Here is a 27,274-nt window from a genome sequence, read left to right as displayed (position 1 = left end):
TTGAGATGGTTGTGATTAACTGATATTTTCTTGTTGAGTGTTTACAGTATGACTCAAGCTGATCCTCTCCGATCAAAGATATTCATTCGTCAGACCAGGTCAGGTTATCCGAGCTCATCCCATCAAACCAGGCCAAGTTCATCCCATCACGTTGTGTTGTGTCGTGTCGTGTCCTCTGACTTATCCCACAGGTCAGGTCAAGTTCATCCCATAAAGTAAAAAAAAATTACATGGAAAGCACATATATCTTCTCGTAGAGTACCCGCCTCATTCACCCAATCTACCGCACAACATCAACTAGCTTGTCGGCTCTTTGGCCTTGATAACATGAGTACATACAAAACTGGACGGGTCAATTTCAAGTTCCTGTCTTGAATTTGTCTTGCTCGTATGTTTTCATTCTGCATACATACATCACTATACATTCTGCTTATGCCAGCAATGAGGGAAAAACTAAAAAAGTGTGCCTTTTCAAATTCCAGCAGGGAGAGTTCGAGAATTCTTTAGGTTTAAAATTATCACAAATTGAATCCAGGGGCCGGCCGGCACGCAGATGGTTGGTCCTAAATTAATCTAAGTGGCTCATTACTTGACTTTGTCGATATTTCCACAAGGATACACGAACTCATCGAAATCTCCGTCCATAAGCATTATAAAAAGCGCGGTGATCATTTCAACTTGGGAATTTTCCTCGTTGTGCAAGAACACATCCACCTGATATATTCTTGTTGCGGTTTTTCATGTTCGAAACCTTTTTCTTGGCCGATTCTATTTCATCTAACATGAAGCGAATCTTGATCTGGGCTTGTGCTGTTTCAACGTTTCTCTTGAAATCGGCAAAATCTGATTATCATGAACCGGCTGATCAGCAAAACTCTGATAGAGGTGGTGTTTCTACTGATCAGATTCTCATGTTCGCGGGATATTTCCTCATAGGTCTAGCGGTCTTATTCATCGTGCTTCTTTGGCTATACAAAAGAGGCAAGACAAAAAAAGAGAAAATCGACGCAGATAACAAGGTAGTAGCCATTATTGATGAAAGCATCACCAAGCCCAGTTTCTCCACCGTGGAGTTGAAGGCAGGAGGGGTCAGCAAAACTGATATCTCGCACGCTTCAACCGAAACTGCCATGATTTCTTCTTCCTTGATAGTTCTCACGAGCCCTGAGGTGAACGGGCTGAAATTCGAAGACCTACTCAAGGCCCCAGCTGAGCTGCTAGGGAGAGGAAGCCACGGTAGTGTCTACAAGGTCGCGTGTGGGCCACAGGGGACGAGCCTTGCTGTGAAGAGGATCAAGGATTGGGCCATTTCTAGCAATGATTTCAAGCAGAGAATGAGAAGGCTGAATCAAGTGAAGCATCCTCATGTTTTGCCCGCCATTGCATTCTACAGCTCCAGACAGGAGAAGCTTCTGGTTTACGAGTATCAAAAGAATGGAAGCCTTTTCAGGCTAATCCACAATGATGGCAATTATTTCTGCTAAAGTTTTGAAGTTCAAAGCATGAATCTGACAAATCATGATCTGAACAATTGATTTTCTTTTTTCGTGGCTTTGATGCAGGAAATCATAGCAGGCAACAATTTGATTGGAGCAGCAGGCTCACCGTTGCTGCCGCGATAGCTGATGCAATAGCCTTCGTGCATGATGAACTGAAGAATGACAGAATCCCACACGGAAATTTGAAATCATCAAACATTTTGCTGAACAATAACATGGAGCCATGCATCAGCGAGTATGGCCTAATGCTTGTAAACCAGCAGGCTAGTAACACCACTCGAGGTCACGAAGAAGGCAACTACATGCTCTTTAAGGATGACACGTACGCTTTCGGTGTGATTCTTCTGGAACTGCTGACAGGACGACATGTTTTGAACAATGGAATAGACCTCGCGAGTTGGGTTCTCGCAGTCGTTAGGGAGGAATGGACGGTGGAGGTGTTCGACAGGAACTTGGTACGCGAGGGGGCTAGCGAGGAAAGGATGGTTAACATGTTGCAGGTCGCGATTAAATGCGTTAACAAGTCCCCGGAGGCGCGGCCTAGCATGAATCAAGTGGCGTTGATGATTAGTATGATTAGAGAGGACGAGGATAAATCAATGGACGTTTCTGAATTATCCATTACTAAGTCATTCATCGATGTCTAAGCACAAGATCATATCTACCCAGAGTAGAGCTTTTTTTTTAAACATTTAAGAGCCATATGCAGGCATCATATTCAAGAATGACTAATTATTTTTTTAAGGCAAAAACTTGTGTGAGACGGTCTCACGGGTCGTATCTGTGAGACGGATATCTTATTTGGGTCACCCATGAAAAAATATTAATTTTTGGCAAAAACTTGTGTGAGACGGTCTCACGGGTCGTATTTGTGAGACAGATCTCTTTTTTGGATGATTCATGAAAAGGTATTACTTTTTATGAAAAGGTATTACTTTTTATGCTAAGAATATTACTTTTTATTGTGAATATGGGTAGGGTTGACCCGTCTCACGAATTAAGATCCGTGAGACGGTCTCACATTAGACTCACTCTTACTTTTTACTTACTTTTTATGCTAAGAATATTATTTTTATTGTGAATATGGGTAGGATTGACCGGTCTCACAAATTTTGATCTGTGAGACGGTCTCACATGCGACCCACTTTTTTAATGGGTTGGGTTTGGTTTTTGTCGATCGACGCTACGTATATATGTAAAAATATATGAGACTCATCATGTGTATCAAAACATAGAGAGAATGTAGTTATAGACAATGTTTTTAAAATCGGAACAGCCGGTTTAATCGGAACCGATCATGTTTCCAATTCAAACCAAGTTTACTAACATTTTTTACGAGATCGTTCGTGAACCATCAATAACTAATTCGACATGTTCATCATTTTTTATTTTTTCAGAATGTAATTATTTTCTTATATTCTTTAAAATTATATTTTAAATTATATTTTTATTATACATATTTGATTATTTTGATTTTGAACTTTGTTAAAATATTATTTTAGTAGTATTAGAGCATGCTTTGATTTTTTTTTATTTTAAAATATAAATATAATAATTATATTTGATTATATTTTTTTAAGATTTTAAATTTTGACAAATATTTTATAATAATTATTATTTATATACACATAATTTTAAGCATATTATTTAATATATTATATTATTATTTTATATAATATAACAATTTTTTGATTGGATCGATTCATCCTGTAGTTAAGTTAACTATCCAACCGGTTAAAATATTTTAAGTTATTTTTTTTAAAGATAAGTAGTTTCGATTGCCAATAAACATTGATTAAATCCGTGTGGGGGCAGGGGCGGAGGTAGTCAAGTGTAAGGATGAGAAAAAATATCGAATTTTCGGTATATCGAGATTATCATATCGAAAAAATGTCGAATTTATCGAATTTTTGGTATATCGAAGATTTCGATACGGTACGGTAACAATACCAAAATTTTCGGTACGGTAACAGTATGCAATTTGAAAATTTCAGTATATACCGGAATACTGAAATACTGAAAAAATATACAAAAATGTTGAAATATATAATATTTGAAAACAATAAATTTACAAAAAATTTTAAAATGTAAGGTTTTTTTCGATATAAAACGTTATATAACGATATTGTACCGAAATCTTGGTATACCTTGCAATTTCGATATAATCGTTATGCTAGTTACATGTATCGAAATTTTTGTTATACCGATTTAAATTTTGGTACAATATTGTATAAATTTTTTTTACCATAATTTTAGATATGATATACGATATAAGATTTTCGATACGATACGATATGGTATGATATACCACCCATACTCAAGTAAATCAAGGCAAGTGATATAGACGCAACCAGGTTACACACTCCCCTTGGATGCTAGTGCTTTGTATTTGACTTTATAACTATAAAATAATAGTAAAGTGTTTTCCTAGGACAGATGTGTACTGTATTTACTATGTATAAAATACATGAATACCGAGACCAAGTTTTTATTTATTCTTATTACTTTTTGTATATAAATACGTTTGTTCTGACGTAAATAAATGTGTGTTATTGAGTTGGGAAGAACGTTATAGTTTTCCCATTAAATTTCCCCTATTCTCCGTAATATTATATAACATATAATACTAAAAGATGGTCGTAAGATTCCGATTTTCAAAAAAAAAAAGTTGTCCTTTTTAGGGTTTTGCTGAAGCTGCAAGAAGGGGGTCCATGTTACTAGATTAGTGTACATTGATGGGTCGGCTTCTGCAGTGTCAAGGTTGGTAAAGACTCGATCTTTGTAAAGATTTTGGTGTGATCATCTTTAATATCGTTGAACCAAACAAGTTGTATTTGTTCGTTCTTGAGCAGTACTTGAACCTCCTACTTGCTTCAACCTTATCTATCAGTCTTTTTTCTGCATAAATCCGAGATTTTGTGTTTATATGTTTTTCTCTGTTCAGCTTATGGGGTTTTTATGTTTAAGTTTTTGAAGCACCGGTTTCCCTTCTGCTCGGAAGTCTGCTCGGAAGTCGAAGAGAGAAATAAGTGAGTTAATCCTGCTGGTGTCTTGTTCCTAAAATGAACCGCGACTTGGTATATGATTTTGTTTTCAGATGATTTGTTCAATGACAGAAATACAAGGGAACAGGTGGTTTTTGGGGCATGCCCATGTAAAAGTTTCATGGATCCAGCATCAAATCAGTCAGAACGACCCCCTTTTCCCCTCACCTCCCGCTGCATATGGTGTCAGCAGTAATTTCCATAAACAATCCAGCCCTTCTCCATCTTCATCAAAAATTAGTCCTGCTGTTCTCTTTATTATAGTTATTTTAGCTATTCTGTTTTTCATATCTGGTCTTCTCCACTTGCTTGTTAGATTTCTCACCAAGAACCATTCATCCTCTCTGTCTAATAGAAATCCTGATGCTTCTAGTCCTGATGCCCTTCAAAGGCAGCTGCAACAGCTCTTTCATTTACAGGATTCCGGTCTGGATCAAGCATATATTGATGGGTTACCCGTGTTTTCGTATAAGGAGATTGTGGGTGCCCTAGAACCCTTTGATTGTGCTGTTTGTTTATGCGAATTTGCTGAGACTGACCAATTGAGATTGCTTCCTACTTGTAGCCATGCCTTCCATATCAACTGTATTGATACATGGCTCCTGTCAAACTCAACATGTCCTCTCTGTAGGATGACCCTTTTCAATCCTGGATTCTCCATTGAAAATCCCATTTTCGAGTATGATGGTTTTCGGGAAGAAGATGGATATCCTGTTTATGGAGCGAATGGGTACTCATATACTCGAAAGAGAATGGAAATCGACGAAGTGGCTACGGTGAGAGGGCGTTTTCCTGTTAGACTCGGTAAATTCCGGAAACTGAATGGCGTTGAAGAGGGGGAGGTAGGAGGAGAGACCAGTAACAGTAGCAGTAGCAAATTGGATGCTAGAAGATGCTATTCTCTGGGTTCGTATCAGTACATTGTCGATGATGCTAACCTTAGAGTGTCCTTGAGTCGTGACCAAGCTGGTCGCAATGTGAAGCTTGTCAAAGAGATGGAGCAAGTTTCTAATTCATCAGTTAATGGGAATGCACTGGAGAAGAATATTTGTATCGGTACGAAGACTGATAGCTATTCGGTGTCGAAGATTTGGCTGTGGTCAAAGAAGGGGAAGTTTGGGAGTTCTTCAGGTAGCCACACTGAGAATCCATCTTCTCCGAACTTGGACTTATCATGGATGCATAGAACAGAAGCCATCTGAACTCTTTTCTGCCTTTCTTTTTTACCTAGTGTTAGTTTTTGTTTGTTCTTAAAATTATCATTTGTGAAGATTATAAATTCATATGATGGATGCAACTTTTTTTTGGAAACATTTTCCTTCCTCACTCTTCACCATTTGGAGGCATATTTGCTCGAATTCTTGGTTTTAGAACAATTTCAAATCCAGGGTATCGGATCCGAGTCATCCGATTCTGCTATGGTTTAATTGTGTCTTGTTCACCTGGTGATATCTGATAAAGATAATATAAAACCAGCATTATAATTAATAATATATATTTCCCTTTCTTTTTTTGAACAATATATTTCCCTTTTCATAAAGTAGCGACTTTGTTTCAAAAGCAAAGTTTGAGATTGACCGCGATGGGGCTAATGGTTTGAACCATCCACGTCACCATCACAGACAACTAAAAAGTTTCACTCATCGTGGCACCACAATCCATCACTTACTTAAGTCTCAAATGGAATGACGAAAAATGAGATGCAATATTCTTATATTATGCAGCATTTTTACTCTTAACTTTACGATATTTGAAGTTAAAAAATAATTAATTTATGTTTATTTTTCAATAAATAATGCTCAAACTTTTGTACGGTTTCAACCATACATATTTCCACCTTAAATATTATTTATTTTGTTATATGTACTTTTGTAGTTGAAATAGCTTCATAATAATGATGTTATAATCTATTTGATTATGATATTACCATATATAAAGTGTTTTTTCTAGTATTATGACAGTGTCATTATTGTGTTTTGTTTTAGTTATACTAATTTTACTTATTCTAAAAAAAAGAGAAAAACTTTGGTGTATGTAATAATACCATAAATTATCGAGGACCAAGTAAAAACATACAGGCCTAAGTCGAGTCCCCATTTGCTTTACAATATTAATTTACAAGAACTATGTTCTTCTTGAAAACTAAACAAGGTAAATCATTCCCACCTCTAAAGTAGATGCACGAGGCAAATTCAGTGCATATGTTGGTGATGCACAGTTCCTTCTCAAGAAATCATACCCCACATTGATCACCACCCTCTTTATCAGACTCGAACCGGACTTCGCCTTCACGTAACAATGGCCTAATATAAATGCCATCCCCGCCTCTCTTGCTTCCATCAGTTCCCGTAGCTCTGCTTGGGCTTCTGAATCGATTTGTGGGCTTTCAGGTAGGAGGAATCTTACCCTTTTTCTTGGAATATCGGGTGCATGAATTTCCCCTAGCTCCATAACGCTGGCTATATCAGATAATTTTTCATCATTTTCCAACATTTTGATGCCGTTTGTATGTGTTGATGTAGTGCCAATGACTGTCATCTTCTCTTCGTTTTCTAGATTTTTGTCCGACGGACTGTCCCACTCTTTCCCCTCCGAACGGATGAATTCTGCTATGCTACAAACAAGGTCCCTTTCAAACTCCACATCATCCGTGAGCGAATCACGGTATCCATAACGGGCTATGCATCTATAAACTCGGTACCCTTTGGGCCCGATTCTTCCAACAAGAAATCTCTCCTCGGGTCTCACGTGAGGAACTGGGACATATTTTACACAGAACAGGACTAGAACCTGGTGAAAAGCTGGGAGATTAGTCACGAAATGGGAGAAGATAGCTGGAACTCCAGAAACAAGTTCTGTATGTATCAGGCCAATGCCTCGGACCCGTACAATCCCAAGATTGGGACTCAAACCGAGGAGCCAGTCGATAGAAACTTTGTTGTGAAGGTCAAACTCGTACTTTTTAAACGTGCCGTAATGCCAAATGTACATTATTGCTAGAAAGATAAATGAGAGTGCAACCGGAACCCAAGCTCCTTCACGAAACTTGATGAGAGAAGCTGAGAAGTAGAGGGCTTCGATGGAACCAAAGAAGAATATGAAACACATGGCAAAAACAACACTTCTATTCCAGCACAAGACGATGACGAGAGACATAAGACATGTGGTTACCAACATAACAGTTATGACAGCCAAACCTGGTGAGACCAACAGGGAGCAATAAGAAATTTATTCTTGTCATAAACAATGATGTCATTTCAGCGTAGATATTACCTGACGCATTGCTAATGTGTTTTGTGTCTCTGAAGCCAATGGTCACAGCCAATCCGAGAAGCATTAGAGTCCAGTTGATAGCTGGAATGTAAATCTGCCCACATATTTTAGACGACGTGTGTATTATTCTGACCCTTGGAAAGCAGCCCAAAGCAGAGCATTGCTTAATGATGGAAAAAGTCCCAGTGATGATGGCTTGGCTTCCCACGACAGCAGCAAGTATTGCAATTGCGAGGACAGGCCATCGAATATTTTCTGCATGACGAGAGGAGGGTATGGTTTAGCCGCAAAACTCAAAAAAAGTTCAGTTATCTTGGATACTACTCATAAAGATGAAATGACATTTGACATAGAAACTTTACATACCAGGTACAGATTCATAGAAACCAATTTGGTAGTAACTCTCGATTACATGATGTTTGGATAAATAAGCGGCTTGTCCCATGTAAGCAAGGATCAAGGATGGATAAACCACAAAGCTAAAAGCTATCTGCAATAAGGCAGCTGTTTAGTCAAAGTCGAACCGGCAAAAACTTTGCAAAACGCGTCGAATTTATCAGACTCGATGATATATTACACCAAGGGCAGGTCGTATCTCTTATATAGTCTATAATCTGACAGAGAATCTGAAACTCAAATAATAAAAAGAAAAGTAAAAAATCCACTCACCTTGATGGACAGCTGCGAAAAATGTCCAAGATCAGCAAACATGGCCTCTGAACCTGAAAATATACATCACATCTAAATGAGATTTAAAAGGAAGAAACTATAAGGATACTTTTAAGCAGAAATAAATAGCATTATAAGCTCTAATAACCTGTTATGCACAACAATATCCCACCCAAGGACATCCAGCCTCCTTTTCGAGTCTTCTTCAAGAATTTATACATGTAGTAAGGAGAGAGTGCCTGATAAACATTCGGATTCCAGTGGAATATATTATACACTCCAATGGCACTGATGCAGAATAGCCAAGTAATCACGATTGGAGCAAACAGAAATCCTATTCGGTGGGTTCCGTAGTGTTGCAGATAAAATAAGAAAACCAGTATTATACAAGCAACAGGGACTTCGATATCTGTGAAACATGAAAAATTTAAGGAAAAAAATACATTAGCCATTTCTTAACAACTTAATAGACAAAAAAATCAGGACATGCATAGAGAAAGCATGGCCCATAGCTACATTAGCCGACAACTAATAATATCTGGGCACCTAATAATGGTTCTCCAAAAAATGGTAAATCTGAATGCCAGCTTTTTGGTACTACGCTCTACTGCTGATACAGCAATGATAGGCGGCACCAAGATTAGATTTTTTTTCCCTCACAAGAAAAACAAACAGGCAAAACTCCAATTTTCATTCCCTTCCTTTCAGAAGCAACAGTATTACTTTTTCGAGAAGTTGTTAATCTATAAAGCATTAAGCCGTGACAAATCTGAATTGAGTGGAGGAGTAATTCAGCGCAAGTAGATAATACTTTGGTAACAGGTCATATATGCACCTGTAGATAAGCCCAGGTCCAGCGGGAATCGTATCACTAATGGAGATGTCGAGAGAACAGAAGATCATATGACCATAAAAATATTGCATCTTAACATATCACACTTAATTTTTCAACTAAATTTCAACCACTATATGTTCTCTTCTCTCTACAACATCACATTTTCAGCAGAAAATCATTAAACTCCATTGTCTTTTATTGTTCGTAAGTGATTACTTTACACTAAATACAACTTATTTTAATTTAAGTTGCATCTCGTCGTCAGAATACAGCTATATGGTCCGCCACAATCAAGAAGATGGCGGCCTGACTTTACTTCAATATAAATCATATTAATATTTATTTGATTAAAGCGAGAAGTTAGTCCTAATGCACGAAATGCCCCCACAATAATGACTTTTCAGCACAATTTGGTGGAATTTTTTTGTCCACGAAATACACTAAGCTATGAGAATAAATTTATTTTTGGAGATTAAATTGGAGGTTGGAACATCTTGAGCATTCAAACATCAATGTCTTTGAGGCCTAGAATTTGTATCCAATCAATAATTCAATACTAAGCATATATTTATTTCCTCGATTTAAAAAGTTCCACTTTGCCTATCCCAATCACTGCACTTTGTTCACAATGCAACAATGCAGAAATCCAAGCACCAATAATGAGCTTAAGACAAGCCATTTTGACAAATTCAAGATTCGCGATGATACGAGTTTTCATATTTTTAATAATTCAGTCATCACCAAAAAAATGGTGAAAGACAAGATTAGGCAGACAATTGAATTTTTTGGCTTGTTGACAGAAATAAGAATACCCCCATCTTCTTCAAAACTAAGAAAAACAATTCTAACACGTAAAAATGACAGATCAAAATTCATACGAAACTTACATTGGTGATGATGCTTTGACACGACAAGCTCTAATCCGGACACAGCAGAAAATACTGAGCATATACAACAGAAATATGAGTTAATTCTAAGTTCCAACGTTTCAATTTCTCCAAATTTACAGTGACCACCACCAAAAAGAAGCAATTTCATACCAGAAATAGCTGGTGTAAGAACTCCATCCCCAATCACCATACAAGTCCCAATCAAAGCCAAAGTGAGTAACATCCTTTGCAGCAATCTATGCTTTTCCAATGTCGATTTCAAGCTTAAGCCAAAACCTTTATTACCTGATGCAATTCCATCTTTTCTATACTCATATAATTCCTCATCAGCAAGCTGCCCATTTGGCAAAGTGCTCACCCGGGCATGGCGGCACAGCAATGAATACAAAGCAAAAGTCCCACCTTCACCGTTATCATCAGCTCTAAGTACTATGAACACATACTTAAGAAGAGGAATCAGAGTCAAAGTCCAGAATACGAAAGATAAAACCCCATATATTTCCTCGTTAGACTCTGAATGTTTGATGTCCTCCGCAAAAGTACTTTTGTATACATACAAAGGTGAAGTGCTTAAATCCCCATAAACAACACCCAAACTCTGATAAGCTAAGGTCAGCACAGCTCTCCAAGATTCTTTCTGTAACAAAAATAAAACAGTAGGCAACAAATCACCAACTACCAAAATACTAGTAAAAAAAATATCGATATTTCTTTGGCACAAAGTTCTCACCTTTATAGCATTGTTAGGGTTCCTGCCTTCAATATCCATCACAAGCGTCTACGAATCATTGGCTGGTATCCGAAAGCAGGTATGGGTTACCCATTTGAGCAAGCACTATAAGCCAGCCTTTATACCAAGAATGCTCCGTTAAAAAAGTAAAGGCGCCGTTCTTATCATGGGTACAAAACGAAAATCTACAAGATGACACCAAATAAAAGACTGTTAGGAAGTTGTGCTGAACATTTGTGCCTAACACGACGTGTTTTGTGGAAAGCAAAAGAAAGAAGAAACTCATAGTGACATGTGTCGTTTGAATGGCCACTCTATATAGCTGATCTTGCTGCACATACATCGGTCCTACCCGTAAAAAAATCACCGCAGATCAAGAAACGCAACTCCATTGGATCAATTAAACAAATGTTCAGATTCAAAAAAAAAAAAAAACAAAGTGAATTTAAATGGTTACACCCATTAAAAAAATATGGAACTGCTGAGTGAACCCACTGTGTGAAGAGTGTTCGCGCTTGATCGACGGGTCTTTATCAGTCGGCCAATCCTTTGTTTTCTTCCATGATTAGATGCTTACTACTTCAGACGGCTCAAATCACTCGCACTCGAAATGCAAGTATTTATGGACTACGTCCCAAAACATATATTCGAAATCGAACAGTTCGATATCTAAAAAAATGGGTTAATATTGGTGACACGAAAATCAAAATAGTAGAACCATGGAATATTATTCCCTCAGTCAGCCCTGCACCGGCCCATTTACAATATTCTGTCACATCAATTCAACATAAAAATACATATAGAAAATGGTTAAAGTTGTTAAACCATATCCACAGTGGAGAATTGAATTGTGGTCCACACATCACTATGCTGTGAATTTGGTTTAGTTTGGAACATCAATTATTTTCTAAAAAAATATTTAATAAGTGCATTGTGGAACAGATTTACAGATTTATATATGTTAGACAGATAAGTTCATTCTACATTTACAATAAAAATTAATACTTTTGATATAATATATAATATTTTTCATAGGTTGAGTTTGATTTCTGTCTCACAAAAATATTCCGTTAGACGGTCTCATAATAGTTTTTATAAAATTATTTAGTTTACTCAAAAAAATACTACTAATTTTGAAATATGTACTCAAATTCATGAACACAAAACCAAAAAAAAAAAATTAAAAAACTCCCGATTAAGAAAAAAATCAATTAAAATAGTATAATTAGTAGTGTTTTGTGAGACATATATTTTTTTTTGAATATATATTACTAATTTTGAAATATATACTAAAATTCATAGATGAAACATGCTCCAGTATATCATATATATCTCACTAGGCCTCTTATAAGACAGTCTCACGAATCTTTATTTGTGAGACATGTCAGTCATATCAATATTCACAATAAAAAGTAATACTCTTAGCATAAAAAGTAATAATTTTTCATGAAAGACCAAAAGAAGATATATGTCTCACAAAATACGATCCGTGATACCGTCTCACACAAGTTTTTGTCTATATATAATACATCAAATCTTTAGAATAACTACTTTGATGATTTTAATTGATGGACAAAATACTCATTCATTTATCTAATAGAATTTATCATAACAATCTATTTTAGTACATTCTAAAAATAACTATAATTAATTTGTTAATCATACTCAATAAATTCAAGAATTTTTTTTCAAAATAATTATATAAAAAATCTGTGTGTGTATTGTTAGTTTCAAGAGTAGGTCTTTTGTGAGACGGTCTCACGAATCTTTATTTGTGAGACGGGTCAATCTTAGCGATTCACAATAAAAAGTAATATTTTTAGCATAAAAGGTAATATTTTTTAATGGATAACCCAAATAAAAGATCTGTCTCACAAAAAAAATCTCACATAAGTTTTTGTCTAGTTTCAATTATCTATCGGTCAATAATTAACATAATGATTGACAGTTAATTCTCCAAAAATAAAATCCTGCGGCTATATTATTATATTAATCTGATATTATATATGTAATACATCTTTATATTTAATCTTAGACCGATTCAAAAATTATATATTGGAGTCATTCATTTATATAATATTGAGAAAATATATATTTTAAATCGTTGAAATTTGCAGGCATACAATGAAAATGAATCTCCAGGAGTTTGCATGGATCTCCAAAGAATCCCGATTATGCTATTTTTCAACAAACAATCGGTCTTTCAATGTATAAATTGATATGCATTCATCTTACTTAATTACATATTTAATGCATGCAAATAAATTTTTGACTTTGGCTCTAATAAATATGATGCAAACATCATATGCTTGAAACTAGTGGATAAAAGTAACCCGAAACCGAGCGGATCGGGTATTGGTTCAAATGTTCACCACTACGTAGCATCCTTACATTTTGATATTCCAATCATTCAATCCAAATACAACATTCAATTCAAAGTAGATTTTTTATGAGACGAATCTTTATCTATGAGACAGGTCAATCATATCGATATTCACAATAAAAAATAATATTCTTAGCATAAAAAAGTAATATTTTTTCATGGATGACCCAAATAAGATATCTTTCTCATAAAATACGATATCGATTATCATTATATGAGCATGTTAATTAGAATTTTTACTTCTCATTCTTTACTTTTTTACAAAAATCTTTCTTATATTTAGTTTAAATAATTTAAATCTATATAATCATTTAAACTATAATAAAAACAATTAATTAAATAAAACGAGTTAGTATTGGTTTTTATTTAGTATATGTTCGAATAAGAGTTTTGGTGTAGAAGATGAATATGCGGGGTTAAATTACAGAAGCCGTAGTTGTCGGATTTCCTCGTATTCGCACCTCCAAAATCTCAATGGTCACCAACGCTCCCGGCCTCCTTCTGCAAACCCAACCTTAATCTCTCTCCATACTTTCTTGATCGATTTCATTTCAATCAGAAGTAGAGTGTTTAAACGACGATTCTTGAAATCATCTCGCGGAGAATCCGAGAAAATCTGGCCTCCGCCATGGAAGATGAATAGAATATTCACCACGCCTGCATCCCACCTCCGCCACTTCCGGCGAACGCTGACCCACCACCATTCCGCCGCCGTAGCCGCCTCGGGCGAGCCCAACTCCCTCAGCATCTTATGGCACTACCAAATCCTCGATCCCAACAGCGACATTGTCAATCTCTGGAACCACATATTCTTGATCACCTGTCTCATCTCCCTCTTCATCGACCCCCTGTATTTCTATCTCCCGTACGTCGGCGGCCAAGTCTGTATGTCCACAGATAACCAAGCTTCTGTTTTGATCACTTATTTTCGAACCTTTTCCGATTTATTTTACGTTCTACACATGTTGATGAAGTTTCGCATGGCGTTTGTGGCTCCGAGCTCCCGGGTTTTCGGGCGTGGGGAGCTTGTTATGGATCCCCATGAGATTGCCATGAAGTATCTCAAATCTGATTTTATAATTGATCTCACCGCCACTCTGCCGCTGCCTCAGGTAATTCACAAACTTGCTTGTGAAGCTAATTGAGCACATTGTCTTTTTTACAGTGTCTTCCAACTAAAAAAAACTCGGTTCTCTCAGATTGTGATCTGGTATGTAATTCCAGCAACGAAAACGAACGGAACCGGTCAGGCTGACAACACTCTTGCTCTTATTGTCCTAATCCAGTATGTTCCACGGCTGTTTGTCATTTTTCCCCTGAATCAGAGGATAATTAAAACCACGGGTTTTATAGCCAAGACTGCTTGGGCAGGAGCTGCTTATAATTTGCTTCTGTACATGCTAGCCAGCCATGTGAGAATATATAAGCATATATTGCCTCGACCTTCCACTTCACATATAAACCTCTTTTTTCATGATTCAACATTGGTTTCAGGTATTAGGAGCTTCATGGTATCTGGCATCGATAGGGCGGCAACATTCTTGCTGGGATCAAGGGTGTAAAGACGAATATACCAGTGTCCCACCGTGTAATCTGAAATTCCTTGACTGTGAAAGTCCTGAAATGGGGGGTATTGAGCGACAGTATTGGCTGAATTCGACTAGTGTACTTTCACGTTGTGACGCTAGCAATGATGATTCTGATTTCAAGTTTGGGATGTTTGCTGATGCTTTTACTAGCGAAGTTGCTTCATCAATTTTCATTGAGAAATACATTTATTGCCTTTGGTGGGGCTTAAGAAATTTGAGGTGTGAATGCCTAGAAACAAATTTTCGGTTCTACTTTTGAGCTCATATGTTCTTTTACTCATCTTATTTGAATCTTACTTAGAGGCCGTATCTTTTCTGATCTATGCATTGAAGGCCTCGATGTTTACATTCAAGATTGTTTCAAGATGATATAGCTTGTAACCTTGTTTGCAGTTCATATGGACAGAATTTGACGACTAGCACTTATCTTGGAGAGACGACATTCTGTATTGTTTTGTGCATTGGTGGTCTGATACTGTTCGCCCGTTTGATTGGAGATATGCAGGTAATAATATCTTATCTCTGAACCAGATCACCATCACTATGACATACATGTTGGAAGCTTATTTTGATGTTTAGTTACGAGATTTTGTCTCTTTGGTTCTCTTGAATGAAGACTTATTTGCAATCAATGACGGTGAGACTTGAAGAGTGGAGAATTAAGAGAAGGGACACTGAAGAATGGATGAGGCATCGGCAACTGCCTCCAGATTTGCAGGAACGTGTTCGTAGATTTGATCAGTATAAATGGCTCGCGACACGAGGAGTCCACGAAGAATCCATCTTACGGTCCTTACCTGTGGACCTTAGGCGTGAGATTCAAAGGCATCTATGTCTTAACCTCGTTCGCCGAGTATGCAATCCTTCAAATAGCTGCAACTTTTGGAAATATTTTAACAAATCATCTGAACAATCTCCTGTAATTTATCCATTTTGCAGGTTCCTTTCTTTGCACAAATGGATGACCAACTCCTGGATGCCATATGTGAACGTCTAGTTTCATCCTTGAGTACAGAAGGCAGCTACATTGTTCGAGAAGACGATCCGGTAAACGTGATGTTGTTCATCATCAGAGGACAACTTGAGAGTTCCACGACAAATGGTGGACGTTCCGGGTTCTTCAATTCAATCACCCTTCGACCAGGTGACTTCTGTGGGGAAGAATTACTAACCTGGGCTCTAGTACCAAATTCCTCAAACCTTCCTTCTTCAACCCGAACCGTCAAAACTCTAACAGAAGTCGAAGCATTCGCACTTAAAGCAGAAGACCTTAAATTTGTCGCCCTTCAATTTAAACGTCTTCAGAGCAAGAAGCTTCAGCATGCATTTAGGTACTATTCCCATCAGTGGAGGACATGGGGTGCCTGTTTTATTCAAGCAGCATGGCGAAGATTCAAGAAAAAGAAGCTAGCGAAGGAGTTAGCTCTACAAGAGAGTTTCTACTATATGTCTAATTACAGCAGCGACCAAGACGGAGATTCGGACAATGGAAGTGGTGACAATTCATCGGTTGATACTCCAAGCAGTGCTCGGCATCTAGGAGCCACAATTTTGGCTTCAAAATTTGCTGCCAACACGAAAAGAGGAGCTGGTGCTCAGAAGGTTCAAATTGCTGATCCTGCGTCCTCGAGCTTAAAGATGCCGAAACTGTTTAAACCAGATGAGCCTGATTTCTTCGAGGATCTTTAGCTAAGATATTTTTTTTGACAGATAGAACCAAAAAGTGGAGCGAAAAGAGAAGATTGATTAGATGCTTGGTAGGACTACTCTATGAACTTAGTATTGTAAATTGGATAGGAGCAAATGTTAGTTTTAATTGTTCATTACAGAATCACCTGACTCGCATATACATCAGCATGTCATCCATTTCTCTTTTCTCGAAATTTCATTATACGTTATGTTCTTCAAGCACAATATTTAGTCCAAGTTCCGATATGTTGCAGGATTATTGTCTTTGTTTCTTAACCGATGCGCAGGATGTACTCATATTCTCATCCATCAAGGCTATTATCAGCAAATTCTGCCTAGTTGTATTCCTTTTTAATGGAAGATTTCGCGTGCTCAATCAAATAAGATATGACAATGGTTAGTTGAGCGGCGAAAACGGCCTTCGCTGCATCAAAGCTCCAGGCTTTACAAGTCGATTTCTCTGGGAGGGTGCATTGGACGGAATTGGTTCATCACAATACATTTTTCTCGTCTTTCTTTTATGTCCTGTAATGGCATTTCTTGAAGGATGACAGTGATTTCTTGGCATCGTTGACATATTTTTACCATTTTTTTCTAATGACAGTGGTTTCATCGTATGGTTGATATGATATATATCTCCCATGCACAACACTCGCCAGATCTAAAATTTAAGAAAATTGTTACAGATTTTCTTGCAATTCTTTTTTATCAGTTTGTAAAATTGAGAAACAATTACGTATATTCTATGTCATTATTAATATTATCAACAACCCAAGTATCATGGTCGCTTGGACAATTCATATATCAATCACCATCAACATGAATTCGAATTCACGCTACTCCACAAAAAAAAAAAACATGCAGGAATTGCAGACAAAACCAAAAGAACATTAAATTAATTATTTAATTATGTGTATATGCGACATATTTTATTTTCTACAAACTTAATGAAGAATAAGTTTTTAAACAGTGCAGATTTTTAAATAAATAGTGAGATATATTCCTTCTAACTATATTTTTAGGACAACAATTATCATACATGCATATTGCTGTAATTTCCAGAAACTAAGCCATTTCTTGCAACGAAATGGAAGATTTTAAGTGCATACTTCCATATTCTGAATTTGGATTCCAATCAATCTCATTTTCCTAACAATTATAACATATTTTCCTTAAGAATAAGTCGTCTAAATGCAAATTTGAGTCAATTTACGAAATGCGAGCTCTCCAATATGTTTGCACACTTCGAATTCAAAAATTTACATCCAAAATAATTAATCCAAATGTTAATTAGCCGTTGCATTCCCTTCCTCTCCATATAAATGCGAAATCCCCTTAGATCTATACATTTAGCATTAGATTTTTCTAAAGATTTTTTGCATTAGGATTTAAATAATGAATTCGACTCGTTGCGCCGCATGCCGATATTTGAGAAGAAGATGCCCTTCCGATTGTATATTCGCTCCTTATTTTCCTGCCAATGATTCAAAAAGATTTATTTGCGTCCATAAAATCTATGGAGCTAGCAACGTTGGAAAGATGCTTCAGGTCACTTGTATATATATATTGTATCTGAATTTTAATATTACAATATCTATTAAATTGGACCATTTTTTTTCCCAAAAATTTCAGTAAAGTTATCGATTTTTAATTCTCTATTTTTTTTATACTTCTTCAAAGTAGAATAAAATAGGGATCAGGATGATCATGCATGCATAATATAGAAAAAGAAAAGAATTAATACCCTAAGAAATAAAGGGATCAACGAGCTCCATGTGTACGTTCTTGTAAACCCTATACAGCAAGTTTTGCTTCTGAAAATTTTCTTGGCTCTTGGATTTCTTACAACCAGGAACTTCCGGCGAATCGACGAGCGGAAGCAGCCAACTACTTGATCTTTGAAGCTCAATGTAGACTCCAGGATCCGGTATATGGTTGTGTGGGAATAATCACAATTTTGCATCAACAGATACACGAAGCACAGTTCCAACTAGCAAGAATTCAAGCACATATTGCTGCACTCACAGCTCATCATCATCAAGTTGAAGTTACACCAAATTTCAATCCCATTTCCTCGCCGGCGCAGTATGATATTGCAAACACAAATTGGTTCGACTTCAACCTAGTGTAGATTTATTTGGTTGGAGTTTTTTTTTTTCTTTCAGTTCCTTGATTTTTTTGATTAGCTCTATAATTTGTTGGCCTATTTTAGGAAATGGGTTCAATTTGTTGTAAGATAACAAGTTGGATTTTTATTTATTTGTTTGCCAACTTTATAAAAATTGAGATAAATTAACAAAAATTAATGTTAAATACATATGTACAATGTTTTATCTTTATATTATATATATATGTTAACTGCTATGCTTAAAATATCAAACAAGATTGTATAATTCATAATCAATATTGGAATAATATGGAAATTTGTTCATATTTAACTCTAAATGTGTAATTATTGATTATATTTTAATTCATGATGAGCCTGCTGAAAAATATAAGTGTTCATTGGATGTGTTAATTACGTGGAGGCATCCTTAATTAGCTGTATTATACCATATTCATGATAAAATTTAAGGAGAATAAATCTTTTGTTACATTTTTAAGTAACAACCTGTGTATTACTAATAGAAATTTACCGCATTTACTAATTATGACAAATATGTATTAATTATGGAAAATTAAAATAAGTTACAACTCTTTAATTAGGATTTCTATTCAAATTGAAGAACTTTAAAATGTGAAACAAGTAATCTACAAAACATTTTATCCTACACCCATTGAATCATCATAACATGATATCGACTTTCATTAAAATAATGAGAGACTCACATGATATAATGATTTTGGATATCGATTTCAGCATCTTTCTGGATGTTAGATTTCATGGATTCAAAATTTTAAATCATCGACTCGAATTATTTATTTGTGTAGTTTTTCAAATATAAACGTTTCAAATTCATCATCTTCGGTTGTGTTCATGTACCATATAAGAATGGGATTACACCAATATTATGTGTTTACTTGTTTTTTAATTGTCCGTTTTAACTCATAAAGCCCATCCATGTTTATCAAATATAGAATTTAATGTTTGATAATTCACCACAAATGAAAATTATATTAATACCCTCTGTTGCACTAATACTCTTTTCAATTAGAGAAAAGTCGACATCCCAAAGGAAGCTTGTCGGTGCTCTCGATTCCCAGTGGGGTATAGTCTTGGGGAAATCAAGGTCAAGAATCGAGACATCGGCGCCGGAGCAATGAAGGGATGGTTCGCCGGAGTGGTGAGGAAGGTAACATACACGCCACGGCGGAGGAGGAGGCGGGCTAGCTGGAGGAATGGAATAGTGTGGCCTTTTGACATGAATGGGAAGAGCAGCAGATGAAGTTTGGAACTTGGAGAAAAAAGAAGAACCATTGCTTCTGTTTCTTTGCTGCACATGCATTTTCTTGATTTTAAATGGACAAGAAAGTGGCTTCCTACATAAAAATCAATATAATATTACATGTGGATAACAAAAATATTTATAATGTTTTCAAGATGATATCTTATTGAATTTCTCGGTTATTTCAAAGTTTTTCACCAACGTACATAATTTATTATATTTTCGATATGATAAACGTTTGATCTTAACAAATGAAATAGACCAATAAATTATATTAATATAATTAATTAACTTCCATTGCATTAATTAGGCTGGTAAAGTTTTTTTAACCCTAGAAATATCAGCTGGCACGAACTTGAAATAGTCCATAATATGGTGTTTCATGTTTGACTAAATAAAACCGGACCCTAAAATTTTCAAGAACCGAAGAGACTAATGCCTTATTGCTAAGTATTGCAATATTTATTATGTTTATATTTAAATAAATAAATACGCTGGTTTCAAAAATAAATATATAAATAAATAAATAAAATTCGATTCTAGTATAATCAATTGATCTTTATTTTCACTTTTAATTCTTTTCACCATTGTGACAACGTGCCATGTAATTTTGCCGCTGCCGAAAAAAGGACTAAAAGCGAAAACAAAATTCAATTTATTTGACTAAAACTAAGTTCGACGACTTACAAAAAAACATGCCAGTATGACGAATTCTGTAATTTTCACTCTTTGAAAAACCTTACCGAAATATTAGAACAGATTTCTAATTCTTGTTAATATTGAAGTCATTTCAAGATCATTTTTCAAATGACATGCTTTGATCCAAACCAAATACAATCTTTATACATTTTCTTGGATCTCTATGGTCTCAACCACTGTCTCAATCACCTTCTAACTCACTTACATTACCAATTCCTCTATTTTCCCTAAAATCAACAATCTCCAATCTTTGATCTGAAATCTGAATGGAAACCTCAGTTCCATGACCATTTTCTGCTGTTTGAACATCTCTCGAGTCAACTTCACTATTAGTCTCTTCACCAAACAACGATTCAGTACTATTAACAACATCAGCACAAGCCCTGCAAATTGGACAGACGGGAGTTCTCAAAAGCCACAAATCCACACACTCTGCATGAAAACTATGATTACACGAAGGCAAAAGCCTGCACTTTTCCCCCACCCGAAAGTTCTCCAAGCAAACTACGCAATCTCCCAAAGGGCTGCTCCCCTTTTCCTTCTCCTTGAAATCGAAACATGGTAACTTTTCGATGTCTTCTTGTGACATACTCGTACTTCCGAATCCCCCCCTCTCCACCATGTTAGGCTCACCTCTTCTAAGCATCCTCCCGACTATACAAACACGGATCAAAATCAAAAGCCCGATTCCCATGAATAGAAAAATCACTGAAATGATTATTGCCATCACGATCACATGAGTTGCGATGCCTAAGACATGGTTAGGCATTGCCAGCTTAACATTGAGTTATTTTTTCGTGGTCAAGAAGAGGGAGATGGACACTATTTAGAGGGATTGAAAGAAGAGTTGGTTTCATTTGGTGGAATTTGAGGTGATGTAGGAAAAGGTATCTTTTAGGAAAATTTCGAAGAGAAAGAGTAGAAGCTGCTAAAGCGATGAGGCCATTTGTGTTAATTTAATTGATAATAATGCAAGGTTTAAGTGGGGTTTGTGGTACGTGGAGTGGGTGGGAAAGGAACGAATAAAGGAAAGGTGCTATAGATTATAAATTCAGTGAGTTTCACTTAAGATCGTTTCACGGATTTTAATATGTGAGACGGGTCAACTCTACCCATATTCACAATAAAAAGTAATACTCTTAGCATAAAAAATAATATTTTTTCATGGATGACCCAAATAAGATATCTGTCTCATAAATACGATCCGTGAGATCGTCTCGCACATGTTGTTGTCTTATAAATTTTATACGAACTTTTTTTATTATCTTTTTCTTCCAGTTTCGTGCTAATATGGCTCCCATGCACCGAATGTGAAAATTTTAAAGGAATAAGACTATTTCAATGATGTGATTGATATAATGGTACTAGTGACAAATCAATTTGGTCTGTAGGTTTAAACAAACTGGTGGACCGAGTAAAAAGAAAAAAAGAGATTTTCTATTAAATATAATGCAATTTTAAGAAAACACATTGTGTAAACTCCTTCAAATTCACATATTGAACTTTTATTACTGTGTAGATTTCTTGTTCTAGTGACAATGATGAGGCTCCAAGACTTTGTGACCCAAAACCTATGAGGTCTTGAGAGTTCAAATCACATTCTCACAAACACTTCAGATATAAAATCTTATACTTCGTTGTATTAAAAAATAAAAAAAAAATCTACCATTGGCTCTAAATTAATCGAGATATTTTTCTATTGTCTTTATATTACATAGAGATATTACTTCCAATTATATGATATCTATATCTAAATATAAATCAAAGAATACAACTCACATAAGATGAACATATACTACAATCATGCTAAAGATGGAATAAACCTCCGATGTCCAAAAATAGCAGTCATTCCAATTTCTTGTTTACTTTTAGTTGAATACACAATCGGTTGCAACTAATTGTGGCATAAAATTTCCAACATCAATCATCACAAGTGTTTCAAGAAAATTATAGCCCCGCAAATCGGAAAAAATTCTGGATCCTTGGATCTATTTCATTCGATTTACGTACCCATATACGACCAAGTTTTGTAACATACTAGAACAGATTCTTCAGTTTATAAGAACGATAATTTCAGATTACCGAACCTATTGGTTACTCAATCTAAGGTAGGATCTATAATCTGCTTCAAACGCCATGCCAAACATCCAAAAGTTTCATCGTATATACAAGAAAATTTCCAACATATGAATATCAAATGAAGAATATTACTCGTTGTATGTAAAAACCATGTTTGTGCTATGAACTTGAAATGAATCCCTCCCGAGGGATATTGGTCACACGAAGGACAGCCTGCGCACTCAATGGAGAAAGATTCGACTGGCAGAAATGTTCCCAAGAAACCGTAGAGGGTTCCTCAGATACAGTAGCAGTTGGTTCCAGGAGATGAGATTTTTCATATGCAGATTGCAACTCCAACAGCAATGCACGAGCAGCATCTCTGGACTCGGGAAGCTGGTCACTGAGCTGGGATGCACCTATTTGGATCAGTTTGTCGATGCCAAATGCTTCAATTCCATCAACTCCCTGGGAAGGAAAATGAAAATTGAACTAATATTATTAGATGGAAAAGAAACTTTAAGTCATAAACAGAAAAACCAGTTCCGTCAAATGACATTGAAGTAATCTCAACTTCCAGATAGAGACATGTTAGGAAGTACACAGCTTCATATTATCAGGTGAAACCAAAGCACAAATGGGAGGTGGGAGAGCATCAAACTCGTCTAAGAGTGCTTACCAGACGTGGAACACTTCGAGAAATGCACAAAGAAGCCTTTGCTCGAATTCGAGGATTCCTGTTCTTAATATGAGTTTGCAGCTTGGGCAACAATACAAGAGGGGAAACCCAGTTTGTCATGGTTATTAAAGCGCTTTCAGCTGCCTCGCACACGAACCTCTTGTCTTGTGAAGATTTGAGGAGAAGTTGTACAAGCTAACAAGGGTAATAGCATTGCAGTTACAGAAAGGAAGTGAGTTACTTTGGAAAATGGAAAAGCCCATAAAAAGGAAGTATGCAGCATCAGAGTTTTGAATAAAAACAATTTACCAGTGGATCCAGTGAATCAATCATGTTGTCATTATATGCTTTAAAGATATCAGCAGAAGTCATAATTGCAGTTTTACAAACAGCGCTTCTCGGGTTCTTTAGGGATTTCACTATGAAGGAAATCACATCATTCCTGATGAATTAAATCAACGAGTCATGAGACAGGAAATTCAGGAAAGGCATCCAAAAAGTATAATATCAATTCTATTTTCCGATAAAAACAAGTATTTACTGATTGATACTTACAGTATGCCAGTAATATCCTCCTTGTGAAATATAGACAATCTACGAACATTGTTGAGTGCATCACACACCGAAACCCAGTCTTTGGAACCTAGTCCCACTAAGAGTGTCTAAACGCCAGAATGTAAGAATGCATAAATATATAAATTTTTAGGAGCAATTTATAAGGGAAAAAGCATGAGCGCGTGATTACACACTCACATTCACATCAAGAATCTTGGGAAATGTTGATAAACATGTATAGGATTACATCGAAAATACCTTTAGACAGTTTTCTACATCTACCACATCCTCCAAATTCTCAGATTCAATGTACTCTACTTCAGAATTTGCCACCCCTTCTCCAGAATTTTCAGATCCATCTCTCTTAGTGGGAGTGTCAACCAAGGAAGCCGTCTTCTTGTTTTGCCTATTTTCAACATTTTCTTCTGCAAGTTCAAAGTGAGGTTTGATAAAGTTTCCATTGCTGGAGCTTTCATTAATCCTCTCAGATTCAGGTATTTTATTGACATCTTTGAGAGCCATGCCGGACATTTTGGATATTATTGACACCTATAAACAAAAATTAAATCATAGTGCATTAGTGATAACTAACTGAAAAAAACACTAAAGATTAACTCAATGCTGATATGACAAGAGCAACCAATTAAAAAAACAAAATGAAACCCATTTAGCGTTGAACAAAAATAATTATACAAAAATTCAAAGGAAAATCGTTTCTGCCATTTTATTATATAAATTTTAACTGTTCTAGAGATCCAGTGGATGGATAACATAAAAAATATCAACTGATTAATGGACAAAAGAGAAGTACACTTAAAGGCAATTGATTAGCAATATGCAAACCAGATATGAATACATCAATCAATCAACTTACCAGTAGAGCACTTTCCTACTTGCACTTATTTTCTGGCAACAAATCAATTTAACTCACTTGCTATATTTCAAAATTTTCAAATTTTTTTAGTCTAACAAAGGAGCCAATGATGATGAGGCCACGTAGAACACACCATGCCGAAACAGTTGAATAAATCTTTCCAAAACAAAGGAATTTAAATTTACCTGCATTCCTCAACAATCCAAGACCATCTCTTTAATCATTTATGTGATCGAGTCAGCGCTAGCATAATCTAGTTTATTAATCTAGTAACTATACAACCCACAACACCCAAATCTGTCGTCTGGGAAAAAACCTCAACTTCAAGGAATTAAAAAATATAGCATCCAGTCCTTAACCTAGGTGTACTCACAGCAAAAAAGCGTTGCATAAAATGTCTAGACTCACCATTTTGTAAATGATATTAACAATCAAATCAGACCTAAGTGCATATGGGATATGAAACATGTTTCCAAATAACACATGTATTCAGACTATCATTCTGACTGTGAGAAGTACATTTCAGTAATGAAATTCTAACGGACAAGTTTAACAAATAACTAATGTTCACCTCTATTCTAAGACTACCTCAGAATGCAGAAGCGGACGTACATACACATAACCGAATGATGTTTTGCAGGAAACTCTCCAACAAAACCTAAATCCTCACTCGGTACTCTCCAGAACCCACCAAACTCATCAACTTATTCAATATTAGCCATCACATCACAAGAGATCACATTACATGAGTAAACTGGAAAAAATCCAACCAAAAAAAAAAATACAGCATCTTCGATCATAAAAAAGTGCTTGCATTGACAAATATATTTCAGCTGCACCCTACCGGTAGAGAGATCTAGCTCTAAAATAAAATCGAACGAGGCAGAATGAATGCAAAACAAATAATGAAAGAAATAAACATAGATATCAACTCAGTCGAGTATAAATGCACTAAGATCTCGCTCATTCACCACACAAAGATTCAAATCAAGTAAAATTCTTCCCTACAATCAGATTCAAAGCAAGATGACCTAAAAGTCAACTAAAATTAATACAAACTGTAGAAAATAGAAGAATACTCACCACGCGAACACGAAGAGGAATGATTGGCGAAAGCAGCACCTGCGAAACTGATGAAATTATTGATGAACGGAGCACATAACAATGCGCTACTGGGGAATGGATTGGATTGGATTGGATTGGATTTGTCTGATTTTTTTTATATATAAGAAATGGGGAATGCAGGAGCAATCAGGGGAAATTTCTGTAACCGGCGAGGGGGGCAGTAAATATAGACCGCGTGTTTTGCTGCCCGAACCTAGGCCGGCAGCCTCGTGTCGGGTATTTACATGTGAACCCCGGGAAGGAAGTAAATTCCTAAATTGCCCCTGCCATTTGCTCCTCCAAACAGCAAACATATCTGTTAGCTATTTAAAAATTGGATTGGATTACAATCTGTATATGGAAAATATATTTTATTAATATCTATAAAAATTGTTTTTTTGGTTAGAAAGAATTTATTCTGAAAGTAAAACATTGTCTTAAATCTAAAATATTGATTCAGCTATGAGTAGTTGACATAAAATTATATTTAATACTTTCGAAAATATAATTTTGTATTTATGGGTTTTTTTAAATTTTTTTATATTTAAGAAATTGATATTTTCAGTCGTAATTTTTTTACCTAAACGCGGTATTTTTATTATATATGTTTCTAAAAAAAATTTAAGCATAACGTTTGCAATTTTTATAATCAAAATAATATATTAGCATCAAGTTTTTTTAAAATTTAAACATATATAAAGCTTAAAATAACGATTCGACATTCAAATTTTGAAGTAGACACTTCAACAAAGCATAAGTTGATTGGATTTTGTTTCTTTTTTTTATTAGACTGTTTACGGACTGCATTAATTAGGGGGAACTCAAAAGAATCCCCAACCTTTTCCATTAATTCAATTACACTCCTCTAATTTCTAATTGTTTTCGATGTTTATTTGAGGGCAATCTTGAAATTCCTCATGGTAAAAACATAATGAAAAAAATTTGTGAATGTTTAAATTTTATATTAAATAATTAATATATTTTGGTATATTTAAATTTTATATTAAATAATAATAATAAATGATGAAGAATAATAATGATTCAGGAAGCATAATATAAATTATAACCTTTGATAAACTACAAATTTTCTAGCGACACTCCATTTTATATGTTTTTATTGGTAGATTCATGTAAATACTAATTTTTTTATTTTTTTATTTATCAGTATTTATGTTTAGTTATTTTGGTTATACTAGGATGAAACTAAATTAAATTGAAAGGTGATTATGGGATTAAAATGAAGAAATCAGAAAAAAGAGGGATAATTTTGAATGTTAGTTTGAAAGTCGGGGACCAATGTGAAACTTATCCAATAATT

The 27,274-nt window shown here is 35.5% G+C and overlaps 7 protein-coding genes across 14 annotated transcripts; 4 read left to right on the top strand and 3 right to left on the bottom strand.

Annotated features, from left to right (window-relative positions):
• The first annotated feature begins 546 nt into the window (after positions 1 to 546).
• Positions 547 to 2,146, top strand: LOC140821597 (probable inactive receptor kinase At2g26730). Its single transcript, XM_073182127.1, has 2 exons — positions 547 to 1,467; positions 1,563 to 2,146. Exons 1-2 carry the CDS (start codon positions 741 to 743, stop codon positions 2,144 to 2,146), a joined length of 1,311 nt encoding a protein of 436 aa, XP_073038228.1. The 5' UTR covers positions 547 to 740.
• A 1,907-nt stretch (positions 2,147 to 4,053) lies between these two features.
• LOC140821598 (RING-H2 finger protein ATL46-like) lies at positions 4,054 to 5,856 on the top strand. 4 transcript variants are annotated; one of them, XM_073182129.1, is made up of 2 exons: positions 4,054 to 4,259; positions 4,597 to 5,856. In XM_073182129.1, exon 2 carries the CDS (start codon positions 4,597 to 4,599, stop codon positions 5,743 to 5,745), a length of 1,149 nt encoding a protein of 382 aa, XP_073038230.1. In that variant the 5' UTR covers positions 4,054 to 4,259; the 3' UTR covers positions 5,746 to 5,856. The 4 variants fall into 4 exon arrangements, with proteins under 4 accessions (XP_073038230.1, XP_073038229.1, XP_073038232.1 ...); XM_073182128.1 differs by having other exon boundaries at positions 4,467 to 5,856; XM_073182131.1 differs by having other exon boundaries at positions 4,054 to 4,263.
• A 711-nt stretch (positions 5,857 to 6,567) lies between these two features.
• On the bottom strand, positions 6,568 to 11,664 carry LOC140821581 (potassium transporter 8-like). 4 transcript variants are annotated; one of them, XM_073182097.1, is made up of 10 exons: positions 11,436 to 11,664; positions 11,233 to 11,288; positions 10,941 to 11,125; positions 10,361 to 10,847; positions 10,208 to 10,261; positions 8,634 to 8,894; positions 8,486 to 8,538; positions 8,183 to 8,306; positions 7,817 to 8,071; positions 6,568 to 7,740 (listed from the first exon to the last, which is right to left on the bottom strand). In XM_073182097.1, exons 3-10 carry the CDS (start codon positions 10,977 to 10,979, stop codon positions 6,686 to 6,688), a joined length of 2,328 nt encoding a protein of 775 aa, XP_073038198.1. In that variant the 5' UTR covers positions 10,980 to 11,125; positions 11,233 to 11,288; positions 11,436 to 11,664; the 3' UTR covers positions 6,568 to 6,685. The 4 variants fall into 4 exon arrangements, with proteins under 4 accessions (XP_073038198.1, XP_073038199.1, XP_073038197.1 ...); XM_073182098.1 differs by lacking the exon at positions 11,436 to 11,664 and adding an exon at positions 11,398 to 11,416; XM_073182096.1 differs by having other exon boundaries at positions 10,941 to 11,288.
• A 2,051-nt stretch (positions 11,665 to 13,715) lies between these two features.
• LOC140821609 (cyclic nucleotide-gated ion channel 18-like) lies at positions 13,716 to 16,607 on the top strand. Its single transcript, XM_073182143.1, has 6 exons — positions 13,716 to 14,435; positions 14,523 to 14,735; positions 14,818 to 15,131; positions 15,306 to 15,417; positions 15,529 to 15,765; positions 15,852 to 16,607. Exons 1-6 carry the CDS (start codon positions 13,959 to 13,961, stop codon positions 16,599 to 16,601), a joined length of 2,103 nt encoding a protein of 700 aa, XP_073038244.1. The 5' UTR covers positions 13,716 to 13,958; the 3' UTR covers positions 16,602 to 16,607.
• Positions 16,608 to 17,996: 1,389 nt separating this feature from the next.
• Positions 17,997 to 19,987, top strand: LOC140821624 (LOB domain-containing protein 12-like). The gene is made up of 4 exons (XM_073182162.1): positions 17,997 to 18,149; positions 18,454 to 18,710; positions 18,814 to 18,832; positions 19,757 to 19,987. The coding sequence occupies exons 1-4, from the start codon at positions 17,997 to 17,999 to the stop codon at positions 19,985 to 19,987; spliced, it is 660 nt and encodes a 219-aa protein (XP_073038263.1).
• Positions 19,988 to 20,867: 880 nt separating this feature from the next.
• On the bottom strand, positions 20,868 to 21,380 carry LOC140821623 (RING-H2 finger protein ATL52-like). Its single transcript, XM_073182161.1, has one exon. The coding sequence runs from the start codon at positions 21,378 to 21,380 to the stop codon at positions 20,868 to 20,870; it is 513 nt and encodes a 170-aa protein (XP_073038262.1).
• A 1,204-nt stretch (positions 21,381 to 22,584) lies between these two features.
• LOC140821612 (uncharacterized) lies at positions 22,585 to 26,201 on the bottom strand. 2 transcript variants are annotated; one of them, XM_073182145.1, is made up of 6 exons: positions 25,936 to 26,201; positions 24,237 to 24,527; positions 23,979 to 24,085; positions 23,733 to 23,865; positions 23,424 to 23,618; positions 22,585 to 23,212 (listed from the first exon to the last, which is right to left on the bottom strand). In XM_073182145.1, the coding sequence occupies exons 2-6, from the start codon at positions 24,507 to 24,509 to the stop codon at positions 22,925 to 22,927; spliced, it is 996 nt and encodes a 331-aa protein (XP_073038246.1). In that variant the 5' UTR covers positions 24,510 to 24,527; positions 25,936 to 26,201; the 3' UTR covers positions 22,585 to 22,924. The 2 variants fall into 2 exon arrangements, with proteins under 2 accessions (XP_073038246.1, XP_073038247.1); XM_073182146.1 differs by lacking the exon at positions 25,936 to 26,201 and adding an exon at positions 25,441 to 25,819.
• Positions 26,202 to 27,274: the final 1,073 nt, after the last annotated feature.

The sequence above is a fragment of the Primulina eburnea genome, unplaced genomic scaffold, assembly GCF_022965805.1.
Source record: "Primulina eburnea isolate SZY01 unplaced genomic scaffold, ASM2296580v1 ctg636_ERROPOS244172, whole genome shotgun sequence".
Classification (NCBI taxonomy): domain Eukaryota; kingdom Viridiplantae; phylum Streptophyta; class Magnoliopsida; order Lamiales; family Gesneriaceae; genus Primulina; species Primulina eburnea.
Note: the sequence above shows the minus strand (reverse complement) of the source record. Positions and strands in the feature narration are given on the sequence as shown.

Excerpts from the sequence above, each read along its gene's own strand:
- LOC140821597 (XM_073182127.1), top strand. The coding sequence starts at position 741 with ATGTTCGAAACCTTTTTCTTGGCCGATTCTATTTCATCTAACATGAAG. Across the intron at positions 1,468-1,562 it reads CAGGCTAATCCACAATGATG|GAAATCATAGCAGGCAACAA; the intron begins GCAATTATTTCT and ends GCTTTGATGCAG.
- LOC140821598 (XM_073182129.1), top strand. The coding sequence starts at position 4,597 with ATGATTTGTTCAATGACAGAAATACAAGGGAACAGGTGGTTTTTGGGG.
- LOC140821581 (XM_073182096.1), bottom strand. The coding sequence starts at position 10,979 with ATGGATATTGAAGGCAGGAACCCTAACAATGCTATAAAG. Across the intron at positions 8,539-8,633 it reads GATATTGTTGTGCATAACAG|GTTCAGAGGCCATGTTTGCT; the intron begins GTTATTAGAGCT and ends GTATATTTTCAG. Across the intron at positions 8,307-8,485 it reads TTTCGCAGCTGTCCATCAAG|ATAGCTTTTAGCTTTGTGGT; the intron begins GTGAGTGGATTT and ends GCCTTATTGCAG.
- LOC140821609 (XM_073182143.1), top strand. The coding sequence starts at position 13,959 with ATGAATAGAATATTCACCACGCCTGCATCCCACCTCCGCCACTTCCGG. Across the intron at positions 15,418-15,528 it reads GTTTGATTGGAGATATGCAG|ACTTATTTGCAATCAATGAC; the intron begins GTAATAATATCT and ends TCTTGAATGAAG. Across the intron at positions 15,766-15,851 it reads GTCTTAACCTCGTTCGCCGA|GTTCCTTTCTTTGCACAAAT; the intron begins GTATGCAATCCT and ends TCCATTTTGCAG.
- LOC140821624 (XM_073182162.1), top strand. The coding sequence starts at position 17,997 with ATGAATTCGACTCGTTGCGCCGCATGCCGATATTTGAGAAGAAGATGC. Across the intron at positions 18,150-18,453 it reads ACGTTGGAAAGATGCTTCAG|GAACTTCCGGCGAATCGACG; the intron begins GTCACTTGTATA and ends TCTTACAACCAG.
- LOC140821623 (XM_073182161.1), bottom strand. The coding sequence starts at position 21,380 with ATGGGAATCGGGCTTTTGATTTTGATCCGTGTTTGTATAGTCGGGAGG.
- LOC140821612 (XM_073182145.1), bottom strand. The coding sequence starts at position 24,509 with ATGTCCGGCATGGCTCTCAAAGATGTCAATAAAATACCTGAATCTGAG. Across the intron at positions 23,619-23,732 it reads TTGATTCACTGGATCCACTG|CTTGTACAACTTCTCCTCAA; the intron begins GTAAATTGTTTT and ends TACCCTTGTTAG. Across the intron at positions 23,213-23,423 it reads CTCGAAGTGTTCCACGTCTG|GGAGTTGATGGAATTGAAGC; the intron begins GTAAGCACTCTT and ends TTTCCTTCCCAG.